The sequence below is a fragment of the Thermobia domestica genome, chromosome 1, assembly GCF_964235325.1.
Source record: "Thermobia domestica chromosome 1, izTheDome1.hap1.1, whole genome shotgun sequence".
NCBI lineage: Eukaryota > Metazoa > Arthropoda > Insecta > Zygentoma > Lepismatidae > Thermobia > Thermobia domestica.
This window is the reverse complement of record NC_137454.1, coordinates 182,237,053-182,252,041: the sequence shown is the minus strand read 5'-3', so window position 1 is coordinate 182,252,041 and position 14,989 is coordinate 182,237,053. Positions and strand designations below refer to the sequence as shown.

General features: G+C 37.8%; 1 protein-coding gene across 3 annotated transcripts in view; it reads left to right on the top strand.

Moving 5' to 3' along the window:
• The window catches only part of Mgat2 (alpha-1,6-mannosyl-glycoprotein 2-beta-N-acetylglucosaminyltransferase), a 105,280-nt gene that overhangs the window by 76,510 nt on the left and 13,781 nt on the right, over positions 1 to 14,989 (top strand). For all 3 annotated transcript variants that reach the window (XM_081767072.1, XM_081767059.1, XM_081767065.1), the window contains one exon: positions 9,509 to 9,723. In XM_081767072.1, the coding sequence (XP_081623198.1) occupies positions 9,509 to 9,723 (215 nt within the window). The remainder of the gene's footprint in view (positions 1 to 9,508; positions 9,724 to 14,989) is intronic.

Below are 14,989 nucleotides of genomic sequence, written 5' to 3'. Positions count from 1 at the left end.
GGTATCTCGTATAGAATTCATCACTAACGGGCGGTAGAGAAAAACCTTAGACTCATATGCCCAAAAGTTTAACATAATATGCGTTTTATTTCTATATGAGGTTAAGGAATTATCTTTGAGAACATCGAACTTATGATTTACCCTGGTAAATGTGTTCTACAGAAATGGCTTATGTAGTACTACAGAAATTCAGTGTTACGTTGAGTTTGCTAAGATGATTGTTCAAAACTCGTAATTACTACGTTTAGTATAAAGTAACTTTGCCTTTGCATTCTGTTTATGTATTTTTGCAGCAAAGTTTAATTTATTAATAGATCTCCTTAGTATTCGATATTTAGGAAAACATTTTAGATGCTGGATTTTCATTAGAAAATAGTTTTAAAATTTAGCGGAAGTAGCATGCTTTTCCAGGGTGGCCACTCACCTGGAAAACCGGGAAAAGTCAGGGAATTTTTTAATTCTGGAAAAGTCAGGGAATTTTGATGAAAAACATGGAATTTTTACTCGGAAGAAAATTTACGTTCTGCTGTACTCCTAGCCATTTAGCCGGTTTATTTATATACAAAATAGCTTTGGTCGCTGGGGGCTTCGCCCCCAGATTTCTCCTTTTTTCCAGGTTTCGTTTACCTAGCTCTGCTGGTTTGGGCTGCGCATACTTTCTTCATATTCTTTTGTCATTTAGTGCTGCCCATGAATTGAGCTGGAGCGAAATCGGGACCATTTTGTAATTAACACACTTGTTTAGTTCGATGGCTGCTTGATTTCCAGAATTCGCTCGGGGCTGCGCCCCTGCATCCCGTTTTGGTGGTCACGTGATTAATATCAAGGCTGAACGATAGTTGAGTATTTCTGCCGGAAGAGTTCCGAATGTGTGTCGAATTCCACAAAATGTGTGGAATTTTGGTTAATGCGTGTATTTCTATGTGGAATCAAAAACTGTGTGGATTCCACATGCATTTGTACTCAGTGGCGGCAGTACTTTTTGCGCCACACGATTAATTGTCCATGCTTTTTTACAGATATTTGACCTTTTGACCACCAATTTGAAGTAATGGCATTCCTCTCCCCCTAGTTTTTACACCCAATTCCGCTACTGCATGTACTATTGTTCAAAAAAAAAAAAAAAAATCAGCTTCAAACAAATTTTTCTGATTTCTTAAAAGCACATTTTAATAGTGCTCATTTACTTCAGTTCCGTTGTTTTGTTACACAATATTTCCCATCTATGTCGACCTGTTCCCCGGTTGCATAACCACCGCACGCCACTGCTGGCACGACAAAACCTTTGGGACCCGGGCCTACCTAAAGTTGTTAATGCCGGCTTTCTAGACCGAAGTCCGCTACTTCTTAATACAGGTAGCTCCATAATTGTCCTCTCCATTCATTTGTGACGTCAAAGAACGATAGCATAACCTTGTACTGCAATATGACAGAGGTTGCTAATAAGCACACCTGGTGAAGGTATTGTATGTTTGTTGTTAAATCCGGAGAAATATTTGATTGCAAATTAACGAATAATAAGTAGATAATGAGTAGAACAGTTTCTTGATTTGAATTTTGCAATTTTAAACCGATTTTATGTAAATTCTGTAATGGTGTTTTTCCAAGAAAATAAATTTAAGAATTATTGACTACTTATTTTTTAAACATATATTTGTTTAATAAAGAAATGAAAATTTCAGTCAAGGGAGTTGAGGATTGTCGCAGGGTGCGGGCTCCACCTCCATTGGCCATTTCCTAGCTATGGGCCTGGATCAAAATACCATGTTTTCGAGTAATTCTTTTTCTTAACACATGGACTTCTTTGCCGTATAACTCACATGATTTGTGTTTAATAATGGTTTACGGGTTTGCAGGGCCGGCGACAAGGGTGGGGGGAATAGGGGACAAATGCCCGGGGGCCTGGAATCACAAAAGAATAATTAAAAGCAATAATTTTACTGGAATTTAGGGGTTCGTGTCCCTGAGTTGCCCAAGGTTCCTATATATACCAATTTTAGATCTCTGTAGAAATTTTCTGGAAAACCGGAAACATTTCTGGAAAAGTCAGGGAATTTTGAAATTCCAAATGAGTGGCCACCCTGTTTTCGCAATCAAACTGAAGAATTGTTTCGTTATGTGATTGTGTCCGTCGATCTGAAAATAATATACTGTTATTTCTTTGTACTATCTAAATGTTAGGAGATACCAGTGTTAGAAGAGTTTTCAGACTTAGTGAAACGTCAAATAAATAAATAAATAAATAAATAAAACTAAGTTGAGATTTCGATGTGACAGATCTGAAATACTTTGAATAATAGAAAATTTAAGTGCAAGATAGCTCGTTAAAATTAAAAATGTAATGAAATGAATTAGAAATGCATGACTTACTTCGTCAGTAGTTTCAGTATTATTTGCTTGCGGTAAGTTTTAAAGAAGTTTATCGTAACGTGCGGAAGTATAGTATTAAACTGCTTTGCGACAGTTTATAAACATCATGGTAAAAGAAACAAAAGTCATATTTTTTAAAAAAAACTTCATTTAAAACAACTGTTTCTCTTCATGTTTACCTTATATGTGATTCTGATTAGTGCATACTTTTTTTCTGCGCAGCGAGAGCCATCAGACTTCAGTTGTGGAACTTATAATGATAAAGGATATAATTTTAGAATTATATTAGTAGCCGTCCCCGTTAAAAAAATCCGTCTCTTTTTTTAAATTCAAAGCCGCATCATATACCTAGTTATATCATAAATACTGTCACAAAGTTTGAAATGGCGCTGTAGGCATCTGGAGTGGCACAGTATTGCCATCTGTGTATAAAGCGGAAGGTGCATGTAGTGTGTGTTTGACTGTTCATGGCATACGTTGATATTGTACTAAGTTCTGATGGAGTAAGGAGATTACGAAAATCGTGTAGCAGTAATTGCACTACACAAGCTCGGGAAGACAGCAGGTGAAATTTCCAACCTCCTGAAAAACTACAAATCAGCAAGAGATTCGTGTATCGCGCCATACAGCGATACACCGAGACTTGAACGGCAGCTGACCGCGCAAGGAGTGGCAGACCAAGAACGGTACGAACCCCGCAGGTCCAAAAAGCAGTCGCAGCAAGAATCCGAAGAAATCCTGTTCGAACACAAATTGTGATGGCTGCTGAGATGAACATAAGCAGAAATTTCATGTCTCGTGTGCTCAGGAGTGACCTACATCTACGAGCGTATAAGAGGCGGACTGGTCACTTTCTGGCTCAAACATTAATGTTGCAGAGGGTCCTTAAATCAAAGAGACTGTTGCGGCGTTACGCAAACAATTTGCACAGAAAGACTGTTCACTGACGAAAAGGTGTTCACAATTGAGCAGGCCTACAACGCCCAAAATGACCGTGTGTATGCCACGTCATCTACTGCAGCTGCTGAGGCAGCTCCAAGGGTTCAGAAGGCACATCATCCTGCCTCAGTGATGGTTTGGTGGGGAATGAGCTACTCAAGCACAACCCAGCTGCATTTTTGCGAACAAAGTGTTAAAACATCTGCCAAGGTGTACCAGGACACACTGCTAACACCTATAGTGAAACCACTGTCTGCTACCATGTTCCCTGGAGAAAGGTGGACCTTCCAGGAGGATTCCGCTCCAGGCCACAAAGCGAAAACAACGCAGGACTGGCTGGCATGGAACGTCCTCGACTTCATTTCTACCGCTGATTGGCCTTCTAGCAGCCCGGACCGTAACCCGTTGGACTAGAAACTTTGGGCAGTCTTTCAGGCAAAGGTCTGCCATAAAAGGCATCCATCTGTCGACAGTCTGAAACAATCCTTGACCCGAGCAGTGAACAATTTTCCCATAGACGTGGTGCGTAATGCCATTGACCAGTGACCGGACAGACTTCCTGCCTGCATCAAGGCCAAGGGGGGGCATTTCGAAAAATGAATCGTGCGTCAGGTGTACAACATATCAATGTAAAACATGACCAAAATAAATTGCCTTAGTGTTAATACTCTCTGCGTTATTCACATTCAAACTTGTGACAGTATTTATGATATAACTAGGTATAGATTACATTTCTTGTGGTAATTTACGAGGTGTGGCAATTAAATAACGAAAATGGTGTCATAAATGTGATGTATTGCAAAGAAAGTTACAATTGACTATTATCCCCTTAACTATACTCCCCTCCCCTATCTATACACCGCTGCATACGTGCCTTCCATTGTTCAAAGCAATGCGGTAGGTCATCAGATGTCACACTTTTCAACAACTCTGCCATTTTTCGTTTCACCTCTTCCACAGACTGAAAATGTGTTCCCTTCAATGCACTTTTCACTTTTGTAAATAGATAAAAGTCACAGAGAGCCAGTTCTGGGGAATATGGACGATGGTCGAGCACGAATTCGCGTGGCTGCTAAAAACTGCTTCACAGAAGCGGCATTGTGGGCAGGCGCATTGTTTTGGTGGAGGATCCATGCATCGTTCTTCCACAAATCCGGTCTCTTCTTCCTTAATCTTTCCCCCAGCTTGATTAGGACTTCTTTGTAGTAGGTCTGATTCACCGTTTGACTCTTAGGCACCCATTCAATCATGATGATACCCCTGATATCGAAGAAGAAAAAAAAAAACTATTAGCATTGCCTTCACTTTCGACTTGCTCATTCGTGCCTTTTTTTATTCGAGTCTTCCAGTGCATAAATTGATTCTTAGTCTCGAGGTCATACTGGAAAATCCATGTTTCATCAGATGTGATGACACGTGTTAGCAAGTCTGGTTCTGCTTTGAGTCGTTCCATAACATCACAGCAGATGGTCTTTCAAATGTCTTTTTGTTCCTGAGAGAGGTTTTTCGGGACAATTTTTGCACAAACTTTTGTCATGTTTAAATTGTCATGCAACATTTGTCTTACTGTCTGTTTGTTAATATTCGTCATGTCTGCGATCATCCAAATGCTCAGACGTCTGTCTTTCCGCACAAGTTAATTAATTTTTTGAACATTTTCGTCCGTTCTTGATCTCAAAGGGTGGCCGGGTCGTTCATCATCTTCAACCTCCTCTCTACCGTCTGAAAATCGTTTGTGCCATTCGAAAACTCGCGTACGTGACGTAGCATTATCACCATACACCTCTTTTAACATTGCACAACATTCCCAGAATTTTGATGTTAATGCGCTGCTCAACTTTTACTGTTCACCATGATTCCGACACTACTACAGAACACTGTCCTCTTCATGCAAGCCTGCAAAGAAAAGAAAAGCTTTCAGGATCATGAAACAAATAGTGGGTGCTCATGAAGGTTCAAGATCAACAACACATCATTAGCTACCCCCCCCTCCACGATCCTGCGCGACAGGAGGTGGGCAGTCTCGTTATTTAATTGCCTCACCTCGTATAGTTTGAAATGCACAATTAGGAAAATGCTACTTAGCGCTCAGTTTTAGTTGAAACAGGATAGAAATGTTGCTTATCGAATTACAGTGGAATCACTGTCCTGTGATGCAACATTAGAAAAACACTAAAAATAGAAACTGTACCTACTTATACTGTCCTGCGTGCCAGCGCTGTTCCTGTGTGACGACCGTGAAGCAGACAGTTTTGGTACTGCATACCTTAAATTAATAACATGATGCTTTCCGAAGAGTTAATAACGTGATAGTTGATAATTAACTATTATTATGATCTGTGGATTGAAAGTTCTTAACACAAATATTTAAATCATGTTCTAGATATATCGTTGTGTATCATTATTTCTAATAATAAAGTACAGTCTTTATTATATTTGCACTTTCACAATTTGAGGTTCATTATTACATATATTAAATTGGATATATATGTGGTTGAGTTGATTTTAACGTCCCTTTCAGCAGCGAGGCTATATGAGACTGGACCTACTGATTAATATGGAATCCGAACCACATGGGTTTCCGCCGCGAATCGAACCCGAGTCTCCCACGCCAAAGGCGCGTACGCTAACCACTTAGCCACAAAGGAGCTTTGGATATACGTGGTGTCGCTTGAGATATTCCAATATGGAGTTTCCGTATATTAAAGGCCATTGTATGGTGTTTTGTTAGTTCCGGAAGAGTATATAAAAGGAGTATTCAATAATATTTGCACAGATGGTTATAATATTACTATTAGTTGCAATATGATGATCAAATTGTAGATGAACATACTTTGATCCTTTGGCTACAAGACTATTTCACTTAATGTAGCCTCATCTGCTGTGACACATCTCGTCCAACTTTCTTTTCATGCCTTAAATGATGGCTGAATTGTACACCATTTTTCACACAGGAAGTGAGGGCCTTGTCACTGTCGAACGTTTTTCCTCGTAGGTTGGCCTTCAGACGACCATACAGGAAGAAATCCGAAGAAGTGAAGTCCGGACAATAAGGAGGCTGAAGGACGGCTTCCCATTTTCAAGATTTTCTGCTGTGTCATCATGACTGTGTGAGGCTTGGCATTGTCATGATGGAGTTTGATAATGTTACCTCGCAGCTCCAGTCTCTTGGTGTGGAGAGCACATCGTACCTTATCCAGGGGCAACAATAATGCTCCTTGTTATTTGTGGAGCGATGTGCCAAGAAGTCTATGAAAATGACACCGCATTAATTCCACAAAAAGGAAGTCATAATTTTTTGCCCTGATTTGGAAAGTCTGGTTTTCATAAGCCGCTCTAACCAACGTTGGATACTGGTTGAAGCGTGAATTGATATGGCTGATTCACCGGTTTTGAAAAGAAATTCCATTACTGACCGTTGTTGACGTAGCCTGGTGTCAATTTCAGTGGCCATTGTAGTTTACCCGTGAACAATAGCAAACAACAATTATTACCATTTTAAAGCCAAAAGATCAAAGAAAATTCACCTAAAATTTCATAATCATATTGCAACTAGTAAAAATATTATACCCATCTGTGCAAAACTTATCGTACGGTCTTTGTAGTTCGCTCTTAAAAGAATGTCGAGTTAGTAGTTTTGTTCTTATTGTTGTCTCTCTGGATAGCTATTCCGTGTTCTTCCTTGCATCAAGAAGATTTCAGAGTGGTATATCAAAAAATCGTTACTTGTTGTGTTCCTGTTCCCGCCTCCTTCTCATCTGGGAATTGTGTGTTAAACGTAAATCAGAATATTCTTGAAAAGAAAACATATTTGTTATTTACGATTTTGTCTTTAATATTATTGGATTTGAGTGTGTTTGCTGATATATATATATATATGGAAGGGGGGGGGGGCTTGGGTCTAAAAGGACCGGTCAAAAATACCATTTTAAGAAAAACACATTTGAAGTTTCTTACAATTTTTTGTTTGAAAGTATTTCAAACATACTTGCAAATCGAAAATTCATACTTTCACCAATGAAATATATGTTTATGTCTTACCGGATACTTGCATTTTCATGAATATATCTAAACTTATCTCCGAGATATCTCTTGACATTGGCCCTTTTGTTCTTGAAATTCTACTAATTTTTTTTAACAGATACAATGACAGTAGCCCTTTATTAAAAGTTTTAAACTTTGAGCTTGCTTACAAATTATATTTTGAGCATAACACATTCCGCTACAATATGCAATTGCCATAAAAATTATGTAGCTAATCTTCTTCTTGAAGTGAAGCATTAAGCATATAAGTTGAAATTTTAAAAGGTATTTCTTATTTGTATTACTAACTAACTAACTAACTAACTCTATGGCCTATGGAACCCGGAGGTTCAGTGCCGCGTTCACAAAAGCTCTCCACTGACTTCTATTCTTAGCTAATTGGATCCAGTTTCTACTTTGTATTCCTATCTCTGCGAGATCCATCTTAATATTATCCTCCCATCTGCGCCTAGGTCTTCCTAATGGTCGTTTTCCTATGGGTCTACCAGTCAAGACTTTGAAAGCGTTTCTACTTTCTTCCATTCTAGCTACATGACCTGCCCACCTAAGCCTCCTAGACTTGACGACCCTAACAATATTGGGTAAACCGTATAAACTATGTAGTTCCTCGTTATGAAGCTTCCGCCATTCCCCATTCTCGTTCCTCTTGGGTCCGAATATTCTTCTCAGGATCCTGTTCTCAAATACTTTCAGTCTATGTTCTTCCCTCAGAGTAAGCGACCATGTTTCGCAACCATACAGAACAACAGGCATGATTATCGTTTTATATATTTTAAGCTTCAAATTCCTCGACAGAATTCGCGACGACAAGAGATTTTGAACCGAATAGTAACACGAATTCCCTGCTTTTAGTCGACATTTAATTTCTTCGTGAATATGATTTTCGTCTGTTAATATTGATCCTAAATATTTGAAAGTATTCACTTTATCAAAAGTATTATTTAATATTTTAACGCCTCCACAATTTGCCGTATTACGGTCCCGACGCACTTCCATGTATTTAGTTTTCTCTGCATTTACTTCTAAACCCATGTCCCTGCAAGCGTTTAATAATATCTCTGCATCTACTGTTCTCCTATCATCCCCTATTAAATTTACATCATCTCTTATTTGTATTACAAATCCCAAAACAACGCTAGACAATTATTAACGATAAATAGCCTATATCAAAATGTGGTTGAATTCAGAAAATGGCTAAAAGCAAAAAGCGCATGGCTAGGAAAGCGACTAGTGGCTTTTTTTCAAAATTTGTGGCTAGCCAGGTTCTCAAAATGGTCAGATCTAGCCACAAAGTGGCTGAATTAGCAACCCTATGTAGTGTTAACAAAATATACATTTTTAACCATGATTAGTCACTATGAACCACATTGTTGTCGGATTTACACTCACAGACACAGAAGCACAACATTATTACCTTATTTCCCTGTAGGTGTCACCACACACACACACACACCAAAAAAAAAAAAAAAAAAACGCCGCCTTTCAAGTCAAACAAATAAGTACAAAGTTTAAACATTGGCGTCAACAAAGTTTCCAAAACACTAGATCAAAAAAGGTCACCGTTCACTTTAGCTCTAATACACATTATTTTTAGTAGATTGAAGAAAGGCCAATGTATACTTTGGCCTTTTTTAAACACAGAAATACTTGATCCTCAGCAAGGACCTATAACATTATTTGGAAAATTATTCTAAAACTATTCCATGTTGACACTTGCCCTTCTTACACAAGAAAATACATATTTAGAGACATTCAAATTGCTGAAAATCTCATTTTCGCCAAGAAGTGACATTGGCCCTTTTAGACCCAAGCCATTATTCAATTAATGTGCGACAAAACAGCGGTAATGTGAGTTTTCATTTCAAATTTTACCCTTGAATATTCTCATATGATTTCATTCTACTTCTTTTATTATTTTAGTATAGTTATGTCTGCATTTATAAATTATTTTTTCTGCTTGGTTTGTCAGCAATCTGTACAGAATTTAGATAATGGTAAGCCATACTTTTAGATGTATGAGTCTGATAACTGTAAGCATGTACCAACAGTTGAAAATCGTAATTTTACTTATATACGCTTTAATCTCTACTCTGATAAAACTGCTAATTGCATTGTAAAAAATAAATAATGAAATTCGTATTCTCTTTCATAATAGGCTGAGATAACGCCGTGGATAAGTAGCAAACATAATATGGGAATGGCCTTTAATCGTAGCACTTGGGAAGAAATCCGCCATTGCGCAGAATTTTTCTGCACCTACGATGATTACAATTGGGACTGGAGTCTCCAACATATCTCCCAACAATGTTTAAAGCATAAGTTGTTTGCAATGGTAATGAAAGGACCGCGTGTATTTCACACTGGAGAATGGTAGGTATTGTGCTTTCCTTTTGATGCAAGTGTAACCACAAGCATCTGCTACTATCAAAAATTACGTAAAATTAGGAATATTTTATAATTAGGTTATAAAGTTTCTTCTTTCTTTATACGTAGAGTTAAACTCGTATTGTCATTAATAGATGAGATTTTTAAGATCTAAAACAGTCAGTATCTTTCATAGTCATTTTTAGCTCGTATATATCTTATAATTTTGGAACCAGTTACGTTTCTCTTTCTCTCGTAACGTTTGCTATAGTACTATTGAATCTCCTATAAAGACAACCAAAAATGTTCTGTCGCTTTTTGATGAGGTCTGTGTTCAATTGGCTCTCACACCGTGAGTTGAATGCGAATGGAGATAACGCAAAGTTCGGTTGTTGGTGTGGGTATATCCAACATACTACCTGGTTGTGGCAGTTCAGGTACACCGTGAACTTGCGTAAGGACAGAATGAACATGAGACCTCAACAGAGCGTCATAAGAATGTGTATTCTGTACGAGATCAAACTGGGGTTAAACGCCGCTGCAGCTGGGCGGATGTTATGCCAGGCCTTTGGTGAGGGTGTCGTGATTACGCGGACAGTGCAGCGGTGGTTTAGCAAGAGTAAGGGCGGTGACGAAGCACTCGAAGACGCACCACGTGCCGGAAGACCATGTACAAAATGAAGATCTTCAGGCAGCAATCGAGGCGAACAGTGGTCAGACATGTGAGAAACTAGGACTACAATTCACTGTGAGTGGAGAAACCATGAACCGGTTTCAAAACAGCCGAAACCAGCACTGCACCAGAAGAAGGTCCTCCTGTGTGTTGGGTGGACTGCTCGCGGCATCGTACTTAATGAACTACTGGTCTGAGCATCAATGCAGCTGTGTACTGTCAGAAGTTTAACCGTGTTTAAGAAACACTCAAAACTCTGGAGCCATCACTTCTGAATCGCAAAGGGGTCCTCCTGTTACAGGATAACGCTAAGCCCCACTTGGCTAGGATGACCCAGGACACTATTGTACACCTTGGATGGGAAACACTATTGCATCCGCCAATTTCGCTGGTCATTGCACCGTCCAATTATCACCTGTTCCATTCCTCGGGCAATCACCTTAGAGGACGCCAGTTCAGATATCTAGTAGAGATGCAAAATGCACTTGATACCTTTTTCGCTTCAGGACCCACCAGGTTCTACCGCGATGGAATCCGTGGCATTCCAGAACGTTGGCAGAATGTCGTCGATACTGATGGGGACTATTTTTGATCTTATAGGTACGTGTTAGGTGACATATCGATGTTCGAAGTTGATGAGTGAAAAAGCGACAGAACTTTCTTGGTTGCCTTTATATTAGGTGTTTATCGTAGAGAACGTTGTGTTATTAGGTGTCTGTTATGAATACTTGTACAAGAAGGAATAAGTTTTTAATAATGGAGCTTTCTTTTCTCTTGTGAGAGGAATTTTGTGGCGAGGTCTCGAGAATTAATATTGTATTATGACATACTCTCTAAGCGTAAATGCCATAAGAGTAAACTCTTGAGGTTATCAGGAACCTGAGAGTTATAATTAAATTTACGTAATATAGAACGAAGTATTAAGGTTTACAAAAAAAGAATTACGTTTAAAATCCGTGGGATCTTGGCTGCATAAGCGCTTGTGTGAACTTGAATGTGTTTCTTACATTAACAGATTCAAAGATATGGGTCTTAGCTTATCAGCCCTATGAAACATTTCCCTATGGCAGTCATTTTAGGCAAAAGGCTATACTAAAATTAGAGCTTACATTTGTTGGCAGGCTTATGATAAGTTCCCTGTTGCCAGTAAGTCCCTTCCTCACACAGATTGGTCTTCTGTTCAGCGATTAACTAACATTACAGTTAAGTCTGTGCGGTAATAGAGGAAAAATCAGTTAGAAAGGATCCGAATGATTGATCGATTACAAATTCCCCTCCTTTCCCCCCTAATGAATGATTCCTAATAATCTTAATGATCATTTTTTCATATCAGTATTTGTAGATAATGGCTTCTCATCACCTATGGATGGCATGGCTTCGTTTGGAAATCGCGTCATTACAAGAATTAGATTATGGAACGTGGGAACCATTAGTTATTAGGAAATATTATGAAAACGTAATGTGTGCTCAAGATGGTTGTTGAGGCACTGTCCATTATTATTTATTTATTTATTTATTTATTGACTTCATTTATTTATTTATTTTTACTACAAGTTTGAGTTCGCATAATAATAAATCAGTCAATTGATATATTTATTTATTTATTTACTTATTTATTTATTGCTGAGTGTGTGTTTGGGTTAAGACAATGAGTAACTGAAATTAACAGATCATGGAGAAGGCTGCTTATTGCACAAAAAGAAATGTGCTCATGTCAGTATAACATAATGCGTATTTCCAATAGGGACAAAGTTAAGGTGCTCACAGTAAAGAAAAATGGATTGTTTTTCCTGTGAAGTATTGACTAATCGTAGTTCTAAATTATAATTAAGTAGGTGATTTTATATTATAAGGACTGTATAGGACACAAAGATGAGGAATTGTAACAGAAATGGTGTCAAAGTTAGAAAAAAATTTACTAAATTGCAAAATAATTTAATCTCTTAAGACTAGTTTTTACACACCAGCATAATGGAGAATTTCGGCAATGAATTTTATACAACTGCATACTAGGTATATAATATTTATAGTTCTACAGAAAACTTGATATAGCGTTGCTTTGCTAATACACAGAATTATATACTTATCTTATACAATGATTCTGCTTCTTTCCCAATGAAATCGGCAAGGTTTCTAGTTTGTGACAGTGATTCTCAGTTTCAAATTTATATAAGCATTTAACGCAGGACAAACATATCATGCGTTCTTCTAACACATACGTTCTTCTTGAAAAAAATACTTCATATAGTGTATATATATGTTAAGGTGGTCCTTACTTTTCTGTTTCTGATTTTTTTTAAATCGTACCACCTAGAGTGGTTCTATATTAGACCAGTAATTCATGAAAAAAATTAGCTCAGTTGAATAATGTTAAATGGTGCCTCAATAGACCTCAAATTTTAAATTCATTTACAGTATACAATTTGAGGAAAGGCGCCTTGTAAGTTTGGAAAGGCAATTGTAAGTTAATAAACACATATAATGAAAATAATAATTATTACGTGACAATAACGTTAGAAGAGTGTTTGTGGTTTAAAAAAACTAAAAGTATGTCACATACTCCCTTATTAAAAAAAATGGACCTAAATCCAAGATGCCTACCGTGATGATACTATGTAGTAATAGATGCAGTTCTACCTCTATTATGGGCCGCGGTGTCTGAGTGGTAGACCGTTCACCTCTGGTGCATGAGGTCCCTGGTTCGATCCGAGCTCGCGCCAAGTGAACTTTATGGTGTACAAACATCGTGTGCGTTGGTTTCCTCAGTGTTCTTCCGTTTCCTCACACTTTCTTCATTCCACAATTTCATTCATTTCTCGTCATCACCGTCTCCTGTAGCCTAGTCGGCATAACTGTGGGACGTAAAACTCAAAAGATTTCATTTCTGCCTCCATTATCTCTATGGTGTTACTCTCTAGCCATTCCAAACTTAACTTGTATATTTTCCTCTTATTGTGTATTGTAAATACATTCGAAACTTGAGGTCGCTTTGGGCACCATATAATATCATTCAATAGAGCTAATTTTTCTCACAGGTTACTTTGGTCTGATATGAAACCATTTTTAGGGCAATATCCCTTTCGATAGCGCTCTATAGCAAAACCTCGCATGCACTGCTTGATATTATATATTAAATTAATATACATTTATATGTAACAAATAAAACACAGTTCTGACCAGAGCAGAGTGAAATATATTAAAAACTATACTTACAATGTGCTACAGTTTCAAGGACCTAACGTCCTCTTAATTAGACACAAACACATTAGAGTGTTTGTGTCTAATGTGTGTGTCTAATGAAGAGGACGTTAGGTCCTTGAAACTGTAGCACATTGTAAGTATAGTTTTTAATATATTTCATTCTGCTCTGGTCAGAACTGTGTTTTATTTGTTACTCTACTTATCCAGAGCCATGGAGTTTGTACATTTATATGTTTATGAATATATTTTATTTTGATAATATCACTATAACAATTTGCCACAGTATTGCACGGGTGTGTGTGTGTGTGTGTGTGTTTTTTTTTTTCGACACACTACGCCGAATACTTCTTTTAGCTTTCAGTGTATTCAATCAAAACAAGAGGCCACGCTGGCTCTATCATAGAACGCGGTGGCTCAGTTGTAGAGCATTCACCTCTGGTGCATGGAGTCCCTGGTTCGATGCCCGCTCAAGCCAACTGAACTTTGTGATGGACAAACACCGTTTGCATGGGTTTTCTCGGGGTTTCCCCACATTCTTCATTTCACTCATTTCTCATCATCACCATCTCCTTTAGCCTATCTTTCATAACTGTCGGACGTAAAACTCAAAGCTGTCATTTTCATTTTTCTATCGTAGAGCATTCCACCAATTCTTTCATCATCATTAGCTTAAAGGGCATAATCGCGGGATGTTAAAAACTGAAAGATTTCATTTTTTTCGATTCTAGCTTGCGCTAAGAGGGCTTTGTGGTGGACAAACGCCATGTACGTAGATTTTCTTGGAGCTCTCTCGCTTCTTCATTCCACAATTTCATTCGTTATCTTCGAGCATAACCGTGAAACGTTAAACTTAAAAAAAATAATAAACAGTGATCCTCCTTTCTTCCTGAACGAAATCGATTGCAGCAAGGTGAATAAAAAAATCCTTAATTTGAGAGAAATATGGACGAAAAAGAGCAGAAATAATTAAATATTACAGAACGAAACTGAATACAGAAATCGGAAATTTTAAACAAAGATTGAACTCGTGTTACTGAATTGTTCACCGTGATTGCAGATAGTGAATAAGAATAGTTAAATTGTGCCCTGTCAATTCAGTCAAATCGAAAATAACCGCTTCTGCACAACAGGAAACAAATCACTTTACAGAAACAATTAAATGTTACAGTGAACATTACTAAATAGTTTTCAGTTTGTAAATAGCTCTTTTTTTTCTTCTATATTTCTCTTAAATCAAGAATTTTGTTTTATTCACCTTGCTACAATCGATTTCGTTCAAGAAGAAAGGAGTATAATTGTATAAGATATGTTCATATACAGAATACTTGTTTATGAATGCAGGTATTCTTCAGTATAATTTTGAAATTGGGGGAGGGGACACGGTGACCTAGTGGTAGA